General features: G+C 53.1%; 1 protein-coding gene across 6 annotated transcripts in view; it reads right to left on the bottom strand.

The window, feature by feature from the left end:
* TNFAIP8 (TNF alpha induced protein 8) overlaps positions 1-23,829 on the bottom strand; it is a 116,044-nt gene that overhangs the window by 34,060 nt on the left and 58,155 nt on the right. Inside the window, exon 1 of one of the 6 annotated variants that reach the window (XM_008254928.5) lies at positions 8,471-8,901. The exons of the other annotated variants lie outside the window; for them this stretch is intronic. Coding sequence (XP_008253150.3) covers positions 8,471-8,501 — 31 coding nt within the window. The 5' untranslated portion in view covers positions 8,502-8,901. Of the gene's footprint in view, positions 1-8,470; positions 8,902-23,829 lie in introns of those variants that run through there. 6 annotated transcript variants of the gene reach the window in all.

The raw sequence follows: 23,829 nt of genomic DNA, 5'->3' as shown, positions 1-23,829 counted from the left end.
GAAGGTCCAAACGGTGAGGATGCTACACTGTATGGCAGCTGCCGTGATACCACTGGGATTCCTTGTTACAGAGGAGGAAGCCTACAAAAAAACCAACACAGCACAACCGGCCGTCTCTCCTCCGTGACAGCCGCCAGGCCAGGGGGCTTGGGAAACACTTCTGGACTTCAGACTTCCTGGGGTAAGACCCCTCCAAGAGCTCAACTGACAAACAAGACTGAATCGGCAAAGTAGAGACAGCCTGCAGAATGGGAGGAAAGATCTGCACACTGGATTAATATCCAGAGTAGGAAAGTCAAAACCCCAAATAATCCAATCAGAAAAGGACGAATGATCCCAACAGGCATTCCCCAAAGAAGACATATAAATGGCTGGCTAGCATTCCTGTATGAAGACATGGTCCACATCGCTCATCATCAGGGAAACGCAGATCAGTGAAATATCATTTCAGCCAGTCAGAACGCCTATTATCAAAAAGACAAAAATAATAAATGCTGATGAGGCTGTGGGGAAAAAGGAACTCTTACGCCCTGTCAGTGGGAATGTAAATTAGTACAGTCACTACAGGAAACAGAATGGAGGTTCCGCAAATAACTAGACAGAACAACCCTATGATCCAACAATTCCATGATGGGAACATAACCCAAAGGCACGGATATCAGTGTGTGAAAGAGATTTCTGCACTCCCACATTTACTGCTGCACCATTCACAACAGCCAAGAGAAGGCCGACGGAGGTGTCCACTGGAAATGGATAAAACAAACGTGATACATGTACACAATGGAATATCACTCGGCCATGAAAATGGTGGAAAATTACAGGTAATTTGCAACAACATGCATGAACCTGGAGGATATAGTGTTCCATGAAATGAACCTTGCACAGAAAGGCAAACATCTCATGTCTCACCCACATACAGAAAAACTAAACAGCTTGACCTCACAGAAGTAGCACAGTAGTGGTTCACAGAGGCTACGAAAGGCCTGGGGAGAGTGGGGAGTGACGGGTGGCCGGTGGGTCCAGAAACACAGATGGGAGGCACACATTCTAGTGTTCTATAGCACAGGGCAGGGTAAGCATGGTTAACACTAACTTATTGTACTGGTATATTCCAAAATAGCCAGAAAAGGGATTGTGCGTGTTCCTAGCCCAAAGCAATGATACATGTTTGAGGGGATGCAAATGATAATTAGCCTGATTTGATCATTACACTTGTGTGTTTGTACAGAAACCCCACACTGTGCTCCAGAAACACTAGTATGTACAATTATCATGTGTCTATTAAAAATGATGCTCATTCAAGTACTGGCCCCTTTGATCCAGTGAAGTCTCCATTCTTCACTCCCCTGAAGGGTTACAAACACCAGGATGTGGGGCAATGCCGAGCTCCCAGGAAGGTTCTGGAAGACGGCCTGCAGTGCACTGCTTCCCTGCACTAGTCTGACCTCAGTCACTCGACTGGCAGCTGGCTGATCAAAGTGAGCTTCCTGTTAGCCCACTGGGGAGTGGATGCTGCAGCCAGCGAGACTCAAGGTAACCAGCGCCCAGAGAAACCACTGCACCCACACAGGTGGGACACCTGTCAAATGATATTTAAACCATGGAAAGCTGTAACCAAAAGTGCCAAGGCCTATGCACAATCCACAGCAAACCAGCACACGTTCAGGGGATACGATGGGCGACTCCAGTGTAACACAACTGTGCTGACACTCACTCGCTTACATGCACACATTTTGTAGATCTTAATGCAACCTGAAACACAGCAGATGCTGTGGAGTAGCCCAGCAGTTAGAACAGAACAGCGCACAGCTGAACCCTGGTGCACAGTCTCCTTTCTCAGGCTGACACAGCAACTGAGGCCCCTCTCTGGTCCCCAAGGCACTTGGGCCCCTTGCACTTGAGGGCTCCAGGCAGCTCCCACATCTCATGCTTCGGGGTGAGAAGACACATCTGGGAATCCTGCTATGCTCCTGGGCAGCAGCCAGCAGGCAGGGGGTGGCAGAGAGGCAGTCGGAGCCTGGGCACTGGGCTCCTCCTCCAGGATGCCTGTCTCTCCCCTCCTTGCTTGCTTCTCAAGACAGGGGTATGAGGATATACACGGACGCAGAGCACAAGGGCGACCACGGGGTGCTGAACTCACTTGGGTACATGTGAGGCTAGCTTTGGATGGCACAGAAACTCTACACAAGGATAAAAGACACAGGCTCTGTGAGCTTCAGTTCAAGTCCTGGCTCTACCTTTTCTAGCTCTGTGGCTGCAGGTAGAGTTGTAACCTCTCTGAACCTCCGTTTTCTCACTGTTTCGTGGAAATGAACACAAGAGGTTCCTGCACAAGTCTGCATGGAGATAACCTACGCAAGAAGATGCTCGGCACCGGAGCTGGCGTAAGAGCGTGAGGCCTTTTAGTTTCAGTACTGCACTGTTCTGCCAGCCCGCGAGGAAATGTGAGATGTTGGCCCAAGTAATCAAAGACATATGCTTGCTCTGCCTCTGCTTTTAGGAGCATATTAGTGGAAAATTTAAGAACCCTTAAATGGCTGTGTCCTTTACGTTTGGAAGGCCCTCCGCCTATAAAATGAAGCCAGATAACCGCCTAGCTGTGCTCTAAAAAGGTCTCACCAGCTCACATAACCCCACTGTAAATGAATGAATGAACAGACTTAATAAGGCTTCATTACACCCTCCTCTATGAGAAGCCCTCAGTCTGGCAATGAGGATTCAGAGAATAAAACACGGGGCCAGTGTTGTGATGCACTGGGGTTGAGCCAGCATCCCATCCTGGAGCACTGGTTCAAGTCCTGGCTGCTTGGCTTCCAATGCAGCTCCTGTTCCCAAGCCTGGGAAAGCAGCAGATGATGGAGCAAGTACTAGAGCCCCTGCCACCCACGCGGGAGACCCGGAAGAAGCTCCTGGCTCGTGACATGGGCCTGGCCCAGCCTCAGCCACTGCAGCCATTTGGGGAGTGACCAGTAGAGATGTCTCTCTCTCTCTCTCTCTCTCTCTTCCTCTATCACTCTGTCTTTCAAATAAACAAATCCAACTTGAAAAGAAAAGGTACAAACTTTGCTGTCATAAAGCTCATAGTGAAGTAGGAAAAAACCAGCACTAAGAACCACAACACAAGGTGACAATACAGTCCAACTGCCAACAGAGAAGGGTGAGGGAACAGCCTAGCAGGGCACCTGCCCCAGACTGTGCTGGGTGATGAAGGAGATGCCCCCATGCGAGGAAGGACAAGAGAGTGGACCCCAGCAGAGGAAATGGCACTGTTTGGGGAATGAGGAAGCAAACAAACGTGGCCACACTCAGCCAGCTGGGTCTGGTCCATGGTGTGGCAGGCACATTGTTGAACTGTTTTGGAGACCCACATACCGACTCCCTGCCTACTTAGAGAGGTGCTCACTGCACAAGTGGTAGAAGGAGGCAACCCCCCTCCCCATCTCTCCTTCTCTCTCTGTGTAACTCTGACTTTCAAGTAAATAAATAAATCTTTAAAGAGAGAGAGAGTCTTCCATCCGCTGAATCATTCCCCAATTGGCCACAACGACTAGAGCTGCACCGATCTGAAGCCAAAGCCAGGAGCCAGGAGCTTCTTCCGGGTCTCCCACAAGGGTGCAGGGGCTAAAGGACTTGGGCCATCTTCTACTGCTTTCCCAGGCCATAGCAGAGAGCTGGATCAGAAGCAGAGCAGCTGGGACTTTAACCAGCATCCATATGGGATGCCAGCACTGCAGGCGGCAGCTTTACCCTTTATGCCACAGTGTCAGCTCCAAACCCTATCTCCTGCTACCAAAGCTGGAACCAGAAGTTCCCTCTGCCTGCAGAGCAGCAAGGGGCAGGTATCTGACCAGCCCTTGGCCAGTGGGATGCTCTCTGCGTCAGATTCTGATGGCTGAGGATGACCAAACAGCTAGCCACCTTTGCGGTCCTGGCTGAGGTGCTGTAGGCAGAAGTGAGGCCTCACTCTGGTAACTCCTGGGCACCGCCAGGGCTGAACCTCCTGACATATTTCAGAGGCCACTCTCCAGGCTTCCTGGGGACGTGTGAACCACCCAATGTCCTTTGGATAAACTCCCCTGTCTTGGATGGCAAGAATTAAATTACACTTTTTGCAGCCAGGGGCGACGAGGACAGAGGTGGTTACTGTAATTATGACGGTGCAAATGCTGAGGTCTGAACCAAGGCAGGGCCGGGGACCTGAGAATGAGATACAGTCCACAGGCAGTGAGGAGGGTGAGGGCTGGGGCTCTGTGGCCAGCTGGATGCAGGAGACAGAGAGGGCATACCAAATGTCTCCCAGGTTACGGTTCGGAAGCCAGAGAGAGAGGCCCGTGATAGTCTGTGACAACACAGGAAAGGATGGGCTCGGTGCAGACCTTCTGGACGCGCGGAGCCTGCATGATACTCACAGCACGGGGTCACCCAGGAAGCCGGCTGCACGGTTCCTAGAAGAGCCCGGATGCAGGATTAGGAGACCAGAACCGAGCAGGTAGAAAAAGAAAGGAAAACCGAGAGCAAGCAGTCACAGTCGTCAACAAGGATGCAAAAAAATGGGAGAGCACCTGGGCTCCTAGTGGTAAGTGCAGGACAAAAACCATGAATATGGGCTCAGTGGTGACGGAAAGGCACTAGTAACTTTGGCAAATGTGATTTTTCTAGATGGGTGGAGAAAAAGACTTCATGGAGATGAGGGCAGACAAGGAAAATCCAAGAGCACTAAGTATTTTTTTTTTTAAATGGTGGTTTGTTTTTTTCTTTTAAGATTATTTGAATGGCAGAAATAGACAGGGAGAAGAAAGAGATCTTCCATTCGCTGGTTCACTCCCCAGACGGCCACAATGGCTGGGGCTGGGCCAGGCTTCTTCTGGGTCTCCCACGTGGGTGCAGGGGTCCAAGGAACTGGGCCATCTTCCCTTGCTTTCCTAGACCACTTAGCAGGGAGCTGGATGGGAATCAATGCAGCTAGGACTCGAACTTGTACCCATATAGGAAGCTGGCACTGCAGGTAGAAACTTAACCTGCTATGCCACAACGCCGGCCCCTAAAATGATTCTTCTAAAGAAGAAATAAGTGGAGATCATAGAAGAAATAAAGAATGGAGGTCATGCATTCAATCATTCCCCAGGGTGGAAGGATCATCTCTGGCTATGCAGGTCCTGGAGGCACAGTGTGGGGTAAAACTGACAACAGCGTGTGGCCTGGAAGAAGAGAGATGTTAACCTGCACGGGGGCCAGTGGGGACAGGAGTAGGTGCTCCAAGGGAGAGGGAGGGGACCCCAGTTTAGGTCGGGGTTCAGAAAATGTCTCTCTGAGATGGCCAAGAAAACGGGTTCAGGGAAGAAGAATATTTGGGGCATAAACCCCAGCAGGAGCCAATGCCCCGGAATGGGGGCCTGAGCTCACCTCGTGCAGGAGCCCAGGCTGGAAGGGGTGGCACTCTGCATGGCAGTGACACCTGCTGCACAGGCACCAGGAGGTGTGAGGAAGGGAGACTACCGGTCTGGGAGCAGGAAGGGGAAGCAAGTATCCGCTGGTTACGGTTTGCTCTGCCAACGAGCAGGCCAGGCGAGGCATGGGGGAAGCTGGCGAGTGGTGGTGGGGAATGGCTGCTGCGGGCAGAGGAGGAGGGGGATGAGCCCGCTTCTACTTCCGCTGTCCTTACAAAGTGACCACTCCTGGTACCCAATGCTGCAACAGCTGGGCTAAGGGCCTTGCTTTCCTTGATGTGTGGCACTGGGACAATCCTCAGAGACCTGTCCGACCACAAAGTCACTCTTGTTAATTCATCAGGTGCTAATTTTCTCGATAGGAAGCTACTGGGTGCAAAGCTGCTGCCTGCAGCTACCTCCCAGGGAGCCCCATCCCCCAGAAACTGTGGACACTGTGCAGGTCCTCTTTTCAACGGCCTTCCCCTTGCTTTCCTATGTATTTTCTGTCTGGATATCTTCAGCTCATTCAGCTTTTAATAATGCACGGGCTGGATTATTTTCTCCCTCTAATATCCAAGCACAATCACCTATTCATCTGTAAGCAGGAGAAATTAAGTCACTTCTCTAGGAGGTGGCCACGGGCTGAGCACAGAGGTCCAGCACCCCTGGCCCAGATTCAAGCACACTCGAAGCTATGCGGGCATAACAATACCCCAGTCATTTGCTTCCACATTCACGCACAGACGCAAATATGTGGGCCTCCGAAGACTTGAGTCCTACTTCATATTTTTTTCAGATTCAACCCCAAGGAAAGCACACAAGTTGCTTACTGTGGCTCACAATGACTTAGGAGTATTTCCCATTAGAGCCGATCAGGCACAAAGCGTCCAGAGGCAAGTGTCTTGCAATACAGACATTGGGAAAAGCTTGCGGTGACGTCACAGAACGGGATGTGTAAGCCTGCCGGGGGGCGGGGGATGAACAGAAGTGGATGGCGAAAGAAGAAAGAAAACTGAGTTATTTACATAGTACAGCTCTTTCCACGGATAGCTCAGTGGTGGTAGCTAGTGGGTTCTAGGTCAAGGCCTGTAGCCAGCCTTGCAGGAACTACCCAGGAGACAGGCAGACACACTTACACACCCAGAAACACACTGAAGATAAAGTATTCGATCAGTCTCCTGCAAGTTATTCAACAGCTGGGCTGGTGTTGTGGCACAGTGGGTTAGGCTGCCTGCATCCCACGTGGGCATTGGTTGACTCCTGGCTGCTCCAAGGGACACCTTGGTGGGGTTTGCAGCTCCCAGCTTTGGCCTGGCCCAGCCCTGGCTGTTGCAGCCATTTGGGGAGTGAATCAGCAGATGGAAGATCTCCCTCTGTGTTACTCTGCCTTTCAAATAAATAAAATACTTTTTTTTTCTTTTAAAAAAAAGTAGGGGATGGCGCCACGGTGTAGTAGGTTAATAATCTGCCTGCCTTGCTGGCATCCAATATGGGTGCCTGTTTGTGTCATGGCTGCTTCTCTTCCCATCCAGCTCTCTGCTATGGCCTGGGAAAGCAGCAGAAGATGGCCAAAGTCCTTGGGCCCCTGCACCACAAGGGGGACCCAGAAGGAGCTCCTGGTTCCTGGCTGTAGATTGACCCCATTCTGGCTGTTAAGACCATCTGGGGTCATGGAAGACCTCTCTCTCTGCCTCTGTCTCTCCCTCTCTAACTCTGGTTCTCAAATAAATTAAAACAAAACAAACAACAAAGCGGAATCCAGTATCTCACCCTCACTGAGATCACTGTAAAGCTCTGGCACCTGACGATCCTGAAAGAAACATTCCCGTCTTTGGAAAGCACAGAGACCAGATCATGGCAGCAGGGCTGCAGAAGGCACGGGCCCCGGGAGGGAAGGTGAAGGGGCAGGAGCCCCTGGTCATCAGGGAAGCCTGGGCCCACGGCTAGGCAAGTGTGTGACACACACCTGGGAAAGGGCTCCCCCCGGTCCCCACTGAAAGAGGAGGAAAACAAGACAGGGGTCACCAGTGGGCTCTCTCAACCCAGCTGCTCTCCGCCTTGTTCTCGGCCAGCCGCTGCTACACAGCCACACAGGCCGCAGCCAGGGAAGCGAGCCCCCAGCCCCACATCAGCCTCCGGCTGCCACTCTGCACCCCGCCAGCCTCTGCGTTCAACAAGCCCGCTTCCCCGACGCTACCTCACCAGGGCGAGGGCGCAGACAAAGCCCCCAGCCTTCACGGGGAGGGTCGCTGCCCGCTGGAGGCCACGGTCCCAGGGCTCTGCGCCCGCTCCCAGCTCCCGCGCTGCGAGAGGGGCACCAGCGCCCGCAGAGGCGGCTCCTGCGCAGAGGCGGGAACCTCAGGATCCCGTGCATTTTCCCTCTTACCCTCTCATCCCCCAACCTCGCCACTTACAAGGGGACTTTTGTGTACACAAAGCACCAGGGAACAAAGCACGCGCATAAACTCCCCAAACCAACGCGTAACTGTGTTTGGGTTGGGCCCTGGCCAGCCCTGTCACCCGTTCTCCGTTGAGAGTAAACCGAACTCTCGCAGAAGCACTCGGCCGCCCTTCGCTTCCCAGCGGCACAGCCCCTCGAGCCTCCCCGCCCCCCCAAGCCAGCTCCGTACAGAAAGGCCCGCAAAGACAGAAAAAGGAAAAAAAAAAAAAAAACCACCCAACTATTCCCCAAATAAAGATCTCTCACTTCTCCCCACTCGCCCAGCTTCCCCTTCTGGCCGGAAACGCACGGCGCCCGCAACTTCTCTAAGTCCCCTTTTCCACGCAACCCCAGCCTCCCGGGCTGCTCCAGGGTCGCCGTCCGCGTGGTCCCCACGCAGGCAGGCGGCCGAGACCCCAGCGCATCCTGCGTCCCGGGAGTCAAACGGGGACCCCCTGGCGCTTCCAGAGTGAGCGCAGCGACCGCTGCGCTGGGGGCCTCCCGGTGCCGCTGGCCGGGAGCCGCCCGAGGGGCGCGCGGGGGTCCCCGTCGGCGCCAGTCCGGCCCCTCCGCCCTCGCGCCCCGAGGAGCCCAGCCCTACCTTCCTTGCCCTCCTCAGCCTCGGACCGCATCGCGTCGGGGTCGCCGGCCGCAGGCCAGCCCGCCGCGGACCTGTCCTCGGGAGCGCGCCAAGCTGGCCCCGCAGCCCAGACCCGCACACGACCGGGCAGGAAACTCGCCCAAATCGCAGGCGGCGGCGCGGGAGGCACGGCCCGGTGCAGGGATTTCCAGGGGAAAGTTCTGCCTAGTGACGACTCGCGTCTCCGCCCCGCGGCCGTCGGGAGGGAGGCGACCTGGGGCAGGGCGCACGCAGGTGGGCGCGGCCGCCTGGGCGGAGAGGGGGCGCGGCCGGCGGCCCAGACCAGGCGCGTGGTGCGAACGCGGCCTCCGCGTCTGCGGGTGACGCTGGTGATGCCCACTTGCCTTCTCCCTGTTGGGGGGCTTACGCGCCCCCCGGCCGCGCGCTCCTCCTCCACGGCTGCTCGGGTTTGCGCGTCACTTTGGCAGGAAACCAGCGTGGGTGACAAGCGGGGGACTGGAGGGACCCGGTCACCAGGCACAAGTTCCCGAGGGCCAGAGGTGCGCCTTGCGCACAGAGAGGGGCGGCCTCTACCCCCATGGCTCCGCGCTGGGCACAGCCCCCTCACCGCATCCGGGCCGGCCAGCGCGGCCTCTGGCTCTGGCCAAAGCTGAGAGCGCAAACTCAGCCTTTGCTCAGCGCAGCCTCGGTGTTCACTTCGGAGAAATGGGCACAGGAACTGTGGGAAGCCCTGCATTATCTCCAGTCTTGGGCCAAAGACCATGTCTGAAAGACCCATTTGGAAACTGTGACAAAAGCTATCTCCTTTTAATGGGTTTTCCAGTGCTTTCTTCTCGTTTCTTTCTTTTTTTTTTTTAATGGGGCTAGACACAAGAACAGAGGCACTGTGGCAAACTTGGTAAAGATTTCATGTGTGTGTGTGTGTGTGTGTGTGTGTGTGGCAAAAGACAGAGAGAGAAGGAGAGAGAGAGACCTGGTCTAAGATTCCGAATTTAAATCACTTCTGCTATTTACTGTTTGTATGGCTGTGAGCAGATCACGCAACCCCTGTGAGCCTCCATGTCCTCATCTGTAAAGTGAGGACAAAAATGGCATTGTTTACTGCACAGATGTTTGGCATTAGGAGGTAAAATAAGCAAAGGACCACATAGATTATTACTAACTGCTACACCATTAAAAGTAAACTTTCGTGAAAGACACCGTTGGGTTTCATGCCCGCACTGGGTTTGAACCGCGAGAGTGCGGATGCTCTCACAAGCAGGGCAGGATGGAACTACTCCTGGGAGGCCCGGAGCTAAATCGCTCGCTGCGGCTGAGCGCGGCTCGCACGCCTAGGGTCCTGGCAGGATTTTGTCTCCGTGTCACTGACAAGGGCAGGCGGGGACTAGAGGACACAACAGCAGCCAGCAGAGGGGAGAGGAGGAGAAACATCTGGAAAAGATCAGTGTTGTGGAGCCTCCGGAAACGGACTCTGCCCCTGAGAGGGTCACAGGCTCCAGCCTTCTGGAAGTCATGGCCAGCTTTGTGGTCGTCCCCTCGCCTTGGATCCGGGGTCGGGGACCTGCTAAGGTGTGCACCTTACACTTGGTCACCCCAGGCGTACGGGGACACAAGCTGGGATGGAGATCTTTGTGAACCCCAAGAGATGCACCCTCTCCTTCCCCCACACCACCCATGTGTCCCTGCCACCCCCACTGTAGCCAAGATGTCACCAGGGGCTCTGAGGCCCCCCCCCCAAGGCCCTGTGCTACACGAGTGAGACTGCGTCTGTGGATCTGTGATCGGGGAAAGCAACACCTTTCCAAGGTGACGATTATGCAAAGCAAGACAACCCATATTCCAGGCCAGTCTGTCCCAACCAGAATTACTTTCACTGTGTTCTTTCAGAAACAGCCCCTGTAAGAAACACTTGTGAAACGTCCTTTTGCAAGTCTAGGTGTGGGTTAAGTCCATCTCCTTCATGTCCCAGTTGCTTTGACCTTCAGCCCCAGCCTCTCCCCAGCCCCACCTGGTGCAGCTTAGCCAAGGGGAACAAATGCTGAATGAACAGTTCAGGCACCACTTTGTCAGCCTTGTAATTCAATTTAGGGTCCTGCTGGCAGCTCACTGATCCTTGAACATGCACCAGGATCCTCAGGAAGCCCATGGAGAAACTTCGTTTGTATTTAAATACAATCCAGCAGTCACCTTGGGGTGAATGTCTTCATCTAGCTCAGAGCAAGGAATGAATGCTCAGCTTGTTTTAAAAGACTGTGCATAAATCAGGGTGCTCCTCATCCTCCTGCATAACCTCAAAGCCACCACCTGGTTAGCCTGCGCAGATTCATCCCTGCCTCTAACCTGTACGCGGTGACAAGGACAGCTGACCCTCCAGGCTCACTGGTCTGCTCCTGCTTCACACGAGTGGTCTTGATTTTGCTTTGCTTTTAATCAAAGCAGGATGACAGTACTTATGTTTAGCCCCTGTGCACGAATAAGGCTCCAGAATCTCACCAGGATTTGGGGGATAGGCATTCTGGCGCAGCAGGTTAAGCTGCTGTTTGCCATGCCAGCATCCAGTATCAGAATACTGCCCCACTTCTGATCCAGCTTCCTATTAGTGCACGTGGAAGCAGCAGATGATGTCCCAAGGAGTTGGGTCCCTGCCACCCATGTGGGGAACCCAAATGGAGTTCTTGACTCCTGCCTTCAGCTGGCCCAGTCCCAGGCTATTGAGGGCTTTGGGGGGAGTGAATCAGTAGACGGAAAGATGCAAGACCTATGTCTGTCTCCACCTCTGTTTCTCTGTCACTCTCTCTTTTTCTCTTTTTTTTTTTTTAAAGAAAAAAAAGAAAGAAAGAGAAAGAGAGAAAGAGAGAGAGTAAAGAAAGAATTTGTCATCCTCATAGGAGGGACCTGCTCACAATTTTTTTTTTTTTTTTTTTTTTTTGCAAAGACTTCTCTATTTATTTGAAAGGCAGAGTTAAGGAGAAGGGGGTGGGGAGATGGTCCATTTGCTGGTTTACTCTCTAAATGACCACAATGGGCAGGGCTTGGCACTCTATTGTGGCCTCCCATGTGAATGGCAGGGTCCCAAACACTTGGGCCATCTTCTGTTGCTTTCCCAGCCGCCTTAGCAGGGAGTTGGGTTAGACAGGAGCAGCTGTGACTCCAACTGGTGCCCACAGAGATGCCGGTGTTGCAGGCGAGGCTTAGCCACTGCGTCACAACCCTGGCCCACTGTTCACTCCGGCATGTTTACCGAACTCTCTCACACCCTTAGCCTGCCAATGCCCTTGGAATTCACAGCAACAGTTAAAGACCATCTGATACAAAATGACAACTAAATAGCAACACTCACCCTTTACCTCAGCTGCAATGAAATACTAGGAGAAAGTCCTACGCACGCCTGAGTGTCAGGACATGAGTTAACACACTGGTGAACATGCTAATGGTTTACTCACGCATTCAAGCATTAGCAGACATTTACATATGCCACATGTAAATTGGCCTGGCTTATCTGGAAATTGGTATAATTTTGGTCATTCTGACCATATACCTAATGAATTCAACTTTCCAGGTCACCTTGGTTCTAAGAAAGGTTTATTGGCACCAACTCTCAACTGAAATTTATCACAAAGTAGCAGAAAAATCTCCCCAAGTTGTACTGCAGCTATAAAAAAAGAAAAAACAAAAACAGCACCACCACCATCAACACAGGCCTGGGCTTTGGGGCCTCTCTCTGCTCAGAGGGGCCCAGATGTCTGTGAAGATCGGGGAGATGGATGGGGGCAGCCCAGGCAGACTGGGAGCAGAAGGTCTCACAGGCTTTCTTATCCAAGATGGTTCTGAGTTGCCGGCAATGAAGTACTCAGCACCTCCCTGAACCGGATGTGTGCCTGCAGTTTCTGCTTCCTACGGACCTCCGGAAAATTCACCAGGGTTTTCATTCCCACCTTGCAGATCTGAGGCTATTCTACCCGCACCAACATTTAGATCAGAAAGAAAAGACCAGTTGTTTCTTTCATATAAAGCATGGTTTTCTGGGACCAGTGTTGTGCAGCAGGTTAGGCCGCCACCTGCAATGCTGGCATCCCATATCAGAGCCACGGTTTGAGTTCCTGCTGCTCTGCTTCTGACCTAGCTCCCTGCTAATGCGCCCGGGAAGGTAGCAGATGCTGGCCTAAGTGCTTGGGGCCCTGCCATGAGATCTGGATGGAGTTCCAAGCTCCTGGCTTTGGCCTGGCCCAAGCTGTTGTGGCCATCTGGGGAGTGAAGCAGCAGATGGAAGCTAGCTCTCTCTCCCTCCCTCCTTCCTTCTCTCTGCCCCCTCTGACACTATGCCTTTCAAATAAATAAAATAAATCTTCTTTAAAAAATGGCTTTCTTCTCTTTGACTTCGAGGCTTTCTTCAACTTTTCTTGTATTATCTGTCTCTACCCTGGAAAAGTCTTCAGGGGCTGACACTGTAGCACAGTGGGAAGAGCTGCGACCTGTGGGGCCAGCATCCCACATAGGTGCTGGTTTGAGTCCCAGCTGCTCCACTTCCAATCCAGCTCCCTGGTAATGTACCTGGGAAAGCAGCAGAGGACAGCCCAAGCAGTTGGGCCCCTGCACCAACATGGGAAACCTGGAAGAAGCTTCTGGCTCCTGGCTTCAGATTGGCCCAACTCCAGCCATTGCAGCCACTGCAGGAGTGAACCAGCAGACGGAAGCTCTCTCTCTGTGCACCAACTCTTCGCAGGCTCCCCCTCACTCGGGGGAGAGGTCTGTGCTCTGGGCTCACTCCGGGGGGCTGAATGCTCTGCATCTCTCCCAGTGTCCTTGGACACTTTCCCCCAGACAGCGGGGCCTGCCCTGTGCCTCTGCACAGCTGCGCTGGGCCCAGGTCACCTGCCTCTACTCTCCAACACTTCCTCCACCAGAAGTGCGGCAGAGGATGCTCACCCGACAGCGGGGGTCTCCGAGGCGCCCACTTGGGAGGTCAAGCTCTGTGCCTCAGCAGCCCTGAGTGCGTGAGTTGCTGAGGACTGCGATGAGAATGGGAGTTTGGGGTGGTGGGGGGTGGGCAAAATGGGCCTGGACCCGAGGACAACTGAGGATGCGTGTGGAGCTGGCCCCTAGATCCTGGCAGTCCGCGGTGATGGGGAAATGTGTTCCTGGGAGTCTCTGAAGACGTCTCCAGGACCTGCCATGCACTCGGCGGTACTCTGGGTGTGGGCATCAGGGGAAGAAGCGCTAACACTGGAGGCGGGCCGGTGCCGTGGCTCACTAGGCTAATCCTCCGCCTTGCGGCGCCGGCACACCGGGTTCTAGTCCCGGTTGGGGCGCCGGATTCTGTCCCAGTTGCCCCTCTTCCAGGCCAGCCCTCTGCTATGGCCTGGGAGTGCAGTGGAGGATGGCCCAAGTCCTTGGGCCCTGCACCCGCATGGGAGACCAGGAGGAAGCACCTGGCTCCTGGCTTTGGATCAGGCGGCCATTGGAGGGTGAACCAACGGCAAAGGAAGACCTTTCTCTCTGTCTCTCTTTCTCACTGTCCACTCTGCCTGTCAAAAAAAAAAATAAAAAAATAAAAAAAAGAATACTGGAGGCGAGCACAGCCATCCACCTGGACCCATCTGTTCCCCAGCGTTTTTCTTTCTTTCCTTAAAAACTTCCTTGTTCAAAACTTTCAGCAGGCGACCACAGGCACACACACTCTCAAAACACCAGGTCTGAATGTAAGATCTGAAGAATTCGTGGCACACTCTTTTTATTCTATGTAGCAAGAACGCCCTGCACTTACAGAGGTTCCATTTAGACTCTCAAGTTAGCCACCTTGGGTCGTCCTACCCATTTTACAGATACGTCATTAAAGAAAGAGAGGTTATGCGATTTGCCCAAGGTCACAAACTCAGTAATAATATCCGTAAGATGTCATGGAATGCAGATGAGGCCTCCTGGCTCCTATATCCAGGCCTTCTCAGTCTACTAAACTGTTTATGCAACTTTTCAGTCCTTTGTTGTACAGAGGAGCGCCTCAAAGATTGCTCGATTGGGAGGGTCCCAGCACGTTTAGGGCTGCCCATGGTTCCAGCACACACTGCTCAGGAGCTTAGACCACCGCCTCCAACTCCACTCATTCCATGCCTGATACTCAGGGCTTTACATGAGCCGTAAACTCAACCGTTTCTGTTTGTCCAGCTACGTGACCCTACACATCTTTTTCAGCTGATGCTTTAAATAAGCGTTCACTAAGGACTCTAACTTGGCCTCAAGGAACAGGGTGGAAAACAGCAGCCTGGCCTGGGTAGCCCTGGGCCCATCACTCACGGACACCCCCATGAGCACAGCCAGTGCCGACACCGGCAGGATTCTTCTCTACTCGTTCTTCCCCCAGTTTTCTTCTAAAAATGGGCAAGTGCCTCAACCTTTCTGCACGTCTGTGTGCACATCTGTAAGAGAGGTGATGCCACTGACCTGTGACCAGGGGAGGGACAGCGGCGAGATGAGCGGTGCACGTGAGCAGCCCCGCATCGCTTTCCCAACGTCTCTGTGACTAACTGCTTTTGAGGTTGTTTCTGGGTGCCTGGAAGCCCCCAATCCTGCCCCTATAAATGCCCATTCACAATGGGCAGTGTGGTTCAGTGGATGTGTAAGGGCTGATCATCCTTACTGGGTTCAGGCTGATGGGGCCAACCAGAAGGGGACCGAGGAGGAAGAAGGGTGGCACTGACACGGAACCAGGATGGCACAAGGTCACATCCGACCAGCACAGCCCTGGATCTGCTTCCCAACAGTGACGGGCAGCCACAGCCACAGAAACTCACACCTGAAGCAGCCTCGGCGGTCACTGGGTGGAGCCTTCTCCCCAGGGTGTGCAGTCGCCACCTCCTGCACCCGTGGCCCACGGCACACACTCACCCCTTTGCCCCTGCAGGCCTCCATGAGCAGAGACGCCACACTTCCTGTCTAAGACCACTGGAAATTTCAGCAAACTGAAATTCAAGGCTAAGGCGGTACAGCCCAACCATTTCCCTGGTAACCACCGCCTGTACTCCCCAGAGCATGGAAACGGTTGTGTGGCAAGATAACCACAGGGGGCCGGCGCTGTGGCTCACTTGGTTAATCCTCCGCTTGCAGTGCCGGCATCCCATATGGACACTGGGTTCTAGTCCCGGCTGCTCCTCTTCCAGGCCAGCTCTCTGCTATGGCCCAGGAGGGCAGTGGAGGATGGCCCAAGTGCTTGGGCCCCTGCACCCGCATGGGAGACCAGGAGGAAGCACCTGGCTCCTGGCTTTGGATCGGCATAGTTCCGGCTGTAGTGGCCATTTGGGGGGCGAACCAACGGAAGGAAGACCTTTCTCTCTGTCTTTCTCTCTCTCACTGTCTAACTCTATCTGTCAAATTAAAAAAAAAAAAAAAAGATAACCACAGGTTTTTAACTGATCTTCCTTCTCCAAAGCTTCGTGGAGGTCCCCCTCACATACTGGTGGGCTGCTGGTAGAGAGATACGCATGACTTTCATCAGCTCCTGGTGACCCGGAAGCACTCAGAATGGATGAGCTCTTCTCTCTGCAGTACAGGTGGAAAACAAAGCCAGGACAGGTTGAGTAATGGGCCCTACCTGGATGCATGTGAGCAGGCAGGAGCTCGATGTAGGTTCCTGAACAAAATGTGAAATCCACCAAGAAAACCAAAGTCGTGCTCCAGGTGTGGAACCGGAGCACAAATTCTCCACCTGGGATCTGTGTGACAGTCTACCCTACTTCCAGCTGGAGTAACTTGATTTTCAGATTGCGTTTTGGACATGGGCTGAATCTAAGAAGTGCACAGTATGCCAGCTGGTCACCCTTAAGAGAGAGAGAAGGCTGGCACTGGCTTGCAGGTGAGAGAGGCAGCGGCTGACACTCACCAGACCAACTCAGCAGGTGGTGAAAACGCAAACCGAAGCAGAACTTGTCCAAACAGGGCTTAGGGAAAGGGGAGGCTATTTTTGCAGACATGGGTCAGAGGTTTTTCCACTTGAATAGGTCAGGTTACAAAACTTGAGTTACTCAGCCTCTCCTTAAAGAAGGGCTATGGAAAGGTGTGCCAGTTACGACTCACGGGGTTGTAGGCATCACCAAACGATTGCCTTTGCAGAGAGACTGCTCGCTGGAACAGTGTGCCTGCCTACCTGGGAACAAAGAGGAGCGCAAGACCATAAATGTCTGAGTAGCAGCAAAAGAAAACTAAAAACATGCATTTTCTCCATCTGTGGTCTCTTTCAACAGATTCTTAGCTACTTGGCAAAGTCTTACCACGTGCCCTGGACTCTCAATTTCAGCCATGTGCAATCAGCCCCAAGTGGACACAAAGCAAGAGGAATAACAACCTAAACCACACACCAGCCCCCACCCAGCTCATCCCTGTGCGAGCAGAGTAAATGTGAGACGGAGCTGGAAACTCACCGTCCCTGCCTCCCTCTGGTCTCTGCACGGCCCCTCCCGCTGCGGGCACTGCACACGAGGGTGAACATGTTCGTCTGAAAGTGCGCAGTTTTTTTAACTGATAACAACAGCACATCTCGATGGGGGTACAATGCGATGCCTCAGTCTGTGTATATACTTCTGTATTGCTTAACCCGTTAGGGGGCCCCCACGTCAAACATGTACCATTTCTTTGTGATGAGAACATTGAAAACCCTCTCCTCTAGCTATGTTGAGCTATGCGTGTTTTTACATCTGAAGACAAGCCAGCCTGGTCCCCTAGAAAGCCAGCCAGGCCGGAGGGCAGCTTGGGCTTGGGCGTGCTGTCTCAGCCCAGGCGCGGGGGCCTGCTCCCCCGGGCTGCTCTGCCCCTACTCCCAGGGCTCTCTACTTCCTTTTAGCCAGTTCCCATCATGGTTACTACTTCTTCTGTCTTTAGTGGTTTGGATTTCTATTATTGTTTTGAAGTTGTAAAATATCACGGTTCTTCAAAAAGTTCAGAGAAAATATATATTGTGAAAAAAGTACGCAGATTTCAAAACCTTTTGCATCAAAATAAGCGTCTCTATTAATTGCATCTTCCTAGGACTTTTTTTTGCAGTTCCTTCATATGCTTCACAAACACACACAGCATAAACTCTGCTTCTCCGTCATTTTTCAGTGTGGCACTAAGGACATTCATATTGTTGTGCAGCCTTCACCATTCCATCTCCAGAATTTGTTTTCATCCTGCAAAAACCGCAGAATGAGCTGCTTTCTGTCTCTCTGGACTTCTTAACTGCGGCTGTCACTCAGCAAGGAGCAAGCACAGCACAGCACGTGTCAGAATTCCCTTCCTTCCCAAGGCTAAATGCTATTCCACTGCACGCGTGTGTCACATTTTGACTTCCATGTGCCCACAGGCGGATACTTGGCTGCCTCCAACTTTTGGCTGTCATGGTCAATGCTGCCATGAACACAAGTGTACAAGTTTTCTCTCCGAGACCCTTTCTCCATGATTTTGGGTAGACACTCAGAAGTGGAATAGTCATTCTATTTTTAATATTTTGAGGAAGAATACTCTTTTCCTAGTTAATATTTATTTTAAAATTTTGCCCAAATTATTCTGTGGCTTGGCCTTGACTGGACCCTGACTGATGGATAAATGGAAAACCCAACAGGTGCCCATGTTCTATTAGTAAATAAAGAACAAAATAAAAACATTGTTCTTATCTTTCAATTTAGGCGTATTAACAGTGATGAAGCTGTCTGAACCTGAGCACTTAACAAATGGGAATGTTAGGTACTTCTTTGGTCTTAAAAATTATAGCAAAAAAAAAAAAATTACTGAGACACTAAGGCAGCTCTGAGTCAAGGTCTGGAGCCCCTGCTGCAGCCTGTGAACTCACTGCTGCCATCAGGTCTGTCTGCTCGGAGGTCTCCTAGGGTCGCCCTAGCTGGGGTCTTTACCCCCAAAGGCACCTGGAGACCCTCATCCCCACACCAGCCCTGACACAGCATCCCAAGTTTCTTGTAACATTAATTTTTTTCTGAGCTAGGCAGTGGTGTCTAGGACCTTACAGTAACCCTATGCGATTCCAATTTCTCTCCTTATTTCTAATCCTGCTAAGCCCCACAATCAAAAATGTTTTTTCCTGTAGGGCTTTCTCTTCCATTCCTGCATCACCTGATAGATGTGAAGCTGGATCCCTTACCGAAGACCACAGGTTGGAAGTTCAAACACCTGCCAAGGCCAGCAATGCTTTGGGGTCCCTGTCCTCATGGAGGGGCACAGATGAGAAGGCTGAGGCTGGGGTGCTATCCTGGGAGGTCGGCTGAAGGTGATGGCAGCGCAAGGCGGCACGCAAGACGCTCTGGATGCGAGATCCTGAATGCGTGCGCCTCCATCATCCCCTCACACACAGACAGGAGTGCTCTGAAGAGCAGGCAGTCATTCAGAAACTTCTGACACTTGTTCGCATGAACGGGAAAGTACTTAAAAAAACCTAGCCGTGAATCACAACAGCCTGTGCAGAGGCAGCGTGGGCGCGGCGGCTGCCGGCCTGGCTGTTCTCAGGGCGCAGTCTTCTCACCTCTCCACAGCCCCACTCAGCCCAGCCCCTCCAGAAAGTTCTGTGAAGCCGACGGGGAACCTGTGCTTCTACAGCAGGGGTGGGGAACGTCTGGCCCGTGGGGCTGGCCCTGCCAAGGCAACCGCAGGTGAGACTCAGCATGCACTGAACCTAGAGCAGGCTGATCGTTAGGCTGGTGTACGGTCTGCGAATGACGTGGTAACCGCCCAAGCGGCCTTTGCAGGAGCAGGTTTCCCTACTGTACTTGGCACGCGGGATCTCGAAGCCAGCTGCCTCTGACACAGATCTAAGCCGTGCCACTGAAGACACAAGATGATGCCTCCCGTCTCCTGCTTTCAGAAGGCACCACGCGCCGAGGGCACGGCACAACAAACACAGTGCATCACCTACCCACGTGGGAACACAGAGTACGACAACACGGAAAAAAAAGCCCAGTTTCCCCTGACCCAAAAGGCAGACTGCAAGGAATCACACCCAATATTACCTGCACTCCGCGGACAAAGCAAGCAAGGGGAGCACACCGGTAGTGCAGCCTGAACCGAAGACCCTCCTCTGCAGCCTTCCCTACATCTATCAGGGATCCTGATCTATCCAAAGATGCTCAGAAAAGGAGCCAAAAAGAAAAATAATAATAATAATAATAATAACCCTGACAGCACAAGCCTTCTGTCTTACAGCAGGCACACAGAGCACCCTTCCTTCACCATCCTCAGAAACACAGCACTGTGCACAGGCAGACGTCCACGGGGACCCAGGCTTGCACCAACGGACCACGCTTTCCCCTCAGCCCCCATCACACCCTCCTAACTGCCCCAGAGGCCATGAATCAGACACACTGAACAAAACGCTAGCTCAGCTGATGGGATTCCCAGGGCCAGCAGCTGCCCAGGTTAAAAGAGCAGCCATCCTCAGACTGTTTCCTTCATTAAGCCGAGAGCTAATGTCCGGTCCTGGACCACCTGAATACATAAACTAATAAACCCCAGATGGGAAATCCTGCCACCTCTCTTCTCCAGGCCTGGCTTCCCCTCGGGCGATAAACATCCCATTAGGTGAGCTTCCCTCCAGAGATGTTTGCATTGACAACACGTCGGGTTTTCTAAAGCCAATTTGGCACCATGCCTGCACAGTGTGTAATTGATTTTGTCATCTTTTTTTATGAATGAAATTAATCTGTGAGAGTAAAAAGCAGCACCTTAGCTGTCTCAAATATCTCATTATCTAGACCAGGGGAAGGAAGGAAAAAGTATCCCACTTGGCTACAGCCTCAAATGCGGAACCAGTAAAGCCATTTAGAGCCCAGTGATCTATGTACTTTTGTTAAACTGTCTTTTTTTTTTTAAAAAAAAAAAGATTTTATTTATTTATTTGAGAGGTAGAGTTACAGACAGTGAGAGGGAGAGACAGAAAGGTCTTCCTTCTGTTGGTTCACTCCCCAGATGGCCGCAACGGCTGGAGCTGCACCAATCCGAAGCCAGGAGCCAGGTGCATCTTCCCCATCTCCCACATGGGCCCAAGTCCTTGGGCCATCTTCTACTGCTTTCCCAGGCCACAGCAGAGAGCTGGATTGGAAGAAGAGCAGCTGGGACTAGAACCGGCGCCCTTAAGGGATGCCAGATCCACAGGCAGAGGATTAACCTACTGTGCCATGGCACTGACCCCTAAACTGTGTCTTAACCTCATCAGCAATGAGTATAAATTTTCAAGCACCCACTATGTGCCAGGCACATTCCAGGCACCTAACCACTCTCACTCTCTCAACACAAGGTGGCGCTCTCTAGCTCCTGGAGGTCTCCTGCGCACACTGTCCCTAGTCCTTGCAGCAACCTAGCAGGGCAGGAACCGCTTGTTTCAGAGGAGGTTGCAGATCCTGAGAGAGCCTCCGTGGCTGCCTGGGCCACCAAGCCAGGGCCGTGTGTGCGCTGACACTAGGGTGGGGTCGTCTGCCCTCAGCCCCTGCTAGCTCTCCTCTACAAGAGGGAGTCTCCAACTGCGACAGAGGCTTATACTTCATGCCCCGGATGAGAGGGGTGGAGAGCAGGAAGGAAGGTCAGGGGGCAGCCGACGTGGAGCCTCTGAGCCTGGCCAACCTGGGGAAGAGGGAGGCGGACAATCGTGGCTGAAGGGAAGCCCCGGGGAGCAGCCGCTGTGGCCGAGGGGGAGGCAGGAGCTGCGCGTCATGCGTGGGAGTCTGGGGTCTGCGCCTGGCACCCCTGTGGTGTTAGCATGAGCCCCGCCCAACCCCATGAGTGATTCCTGGATACCCAGGGCTCCACCAGGTCCGCCTGGTGAAGCTGCGCTTTTCCACTGTCTGTAGGCCCAATCTTTCCTACCTACATTTAAGAGACAAGAAAGTACAGTGACCAGGATGTCACCCGCTTTTCAAACGCTCTAGGAAGCCCATCCCCAGTACTCAAAATTACAGAGCAGGTGTAACTCCCTTCAGACAGCCGAGTCACACGTCCGGAGGTGAGGCAGAGCCGTGAGTTCCAGAATCCATAAACTGAGCTGCACACGTGTACAGCGGCAATTTCCTTGGAAATTCCCTAGATGGCCCGGAAGTACGGTGCCGTCTACACGGTTCTGTACACACACCATCCTGGACTAGTTCCTCTAACTTTCCTATGTTGTTCTACAGACGCCACCACCCAAGTTCTTCTTCCATAATGCCAATCTGTTCATTCCTGCCCACTCGCCCAAGCTCCTGAACAATGAGTCTTGTTCTGGTGGAGGTCAGAGTCCCTAAAGCCCTCCCATTCTATGGCTCTGCCAACAGGCAGCTCCTGGTATGCGTTCAACACAACCGGTGCAGAGTCACCACCTGGGACTGATGTCACTTCTTGTGGACATCAACCACTCCCTCTGCAGCTTCCAACTGGAGACCCAAGGGCCCTGTGGGGAACTCACGATCGTGGAGGACACCAGAGGGCATTTACCTGCCTGGTGGAAGCTGTGGTGCTCCTGTGCTGATGCTGTCCCCAGGTATACGTTGCTTCATTCAGCAAATGTTTACTGCACACCTACCACATACAGGCAACTGGGGTGGCTATGACGGCCATGGTGTCTGCCCTGGAAGAGCACTTCAAACACGCTCACTAACGCACAGTGCTGTAAGTGTGGCAGCAGATAGCATGAGAGGCAGGCCCACAGGAGCAGAGTCGGCAAGCAAGTGTGGCTAGCAAACGGGGCGTGAGCTGGAAGGCGGGCCCCGCGGAATCCCTACACAAGGAAGGTCCACCACGGGAGAGTGGGGTGGAGACGAAGCCAAAGAGAAGGCCAATGGACGTGACGGCCAGGTGGCCACTGCTGATCCTTCGAGAAAGAGGCCTTGGGAGCATGGCTGGAGAGAGAAGCCAATGGCAAGGAATGGCAGAAGCAGCTTGTGTTCAGAAGTAGAGAAGGTGGCCAGCGCCGTGGCTCACTAGGCTAATCCTCTGCCTGCGGCGCCAGCACCCTGGGTTCTAGTCCCAGTCGAGGCTCCGGATTCTGTCCCGGTTGCTCCTCTTCCAGGCAAGCTGTCTTCTGAGGCCTGGGAAGGCAGTGGAGGATGGCCCAAGTGCTTGGGCCCTGCACCCCATGGGAGACCAGGAGAAGCACCTGGCTCCTGGTTTTGGATCGATGCATTGAGCCAGCCGTAGCGGCCATTATGGGGTGAACCAACCGAAGGCAGACCTTTCTCTCTCTTTCTCTCTCTCACTGTCTAATTCTGCCTGTCAAAAAAAAAGTAGAGAAGGCATCGGGGTCCATTCCATAGAGGACCTTCCGTGAGAGGACTAAGTTGAGTGAGTCCCCATGGCATTAATGGGGGCTTTGCCAGAGGAATCTTATAAAGCTCCCACGACTCTGCTAACACCAGACACAAGGAAGCCGGGTGCCTCCCCCATCTCTTAGAAAAACACAGTTTGCAAGAATTTGTGTGGACTCTGACAAAAGTTTGAATCATGCAAATAAAAAAGGATAAACTCAAATTCTGCTCGATGCCCCTCGGCGAGTGCCGAACCGATGGGTTGGACCTGCAGCAGGAGCACAAGCTGTTACAACAGGCGCAGACGCCTGCAGGTCTCCCAAACCCTGAGCTGTCGGCTCAGCAGGGCAGGAAACACTCCGATTCGAGGGTCAGCATGGAGTGACACCCTGCCCTACCTCCTGCTGTGCCATTAAGTCCTTCAAAAACTCAAGAGTCCCCTGCAGGAAAGGCCCGTGGGTGACCAGCATCTAAGGGGCAAAGAAGTCACTGCTTTCTCGGGAGGAAGCCGAAGTGCAAAATCAAGAGTGTGGGAAGGGCTGGGGACATGAGCTCGACCCACTCTGGGTTTGTTTTTGTTTTTGTTTTTTTACAGGCAGAGTTAGACAGTGAGAGAGAGAGAGAGAGAGAGAGAGAGAGACAGAAAGGTCTTCCTTCCATTGGTTAACCCCACAAATGGCCGCTATGGCCGGCTCACTGCACCGATCCAAAGCCAGGAGCCAGGTGCTTCTCCTGGTCTCCCATGGGGTGCAGGGCCCAAGCACCTGGGCCATCCTCCACTGCCTTCCCGGGCCACAGCAGAGAGCTGGCCTGGAAGAGGGGCAACCGGGACAGAATCCGGCGCCCCAACCAGGACTAGAACCCGGTGTGCCGGCGCTGCAGGTGGAGAATTAGCCTAGTGAGCCGCGGCGCCGGCCCCACTCTGGGTTCTACGCTGGCCACGAAGCCCAAGCCCACAGAGATCCAGCAGACCCGGGAATCAGTCAGCAAGGAGGCAGGCTTGTGGGTTTCAGGGATGCAAATTCCTCAATGATGTAAATACTCAGCACTGCTCTGACTGAGATGTCCATCTCTTCTTCTCTAAACTGACTCAGCTTCCAAAGGCCACACACC

Source organism: Oryctolagus cuniculus, chromosome 6 (genome assembly GCF_051225735.1).
Source record: "Oryctolagus cuniculus isolate XC-2025 breed Fujian yellow rabbit chromosome 6, ASM5122573v1, whole genome shotgun sequence".
Classification (NCBI taxonomy): domain Eukaryota; kingdom Metazoa; phylum Chordata; class Mammalia; order Lagomorpha; family Leporidae; genus Oryctolagus; species Oryctolagus cuniculus.
The sequence above is the reverse complement of the archived record's forward strand: the minus strand, read 5'-3'. Positions and strand labels throughout refer to the sequence as shown.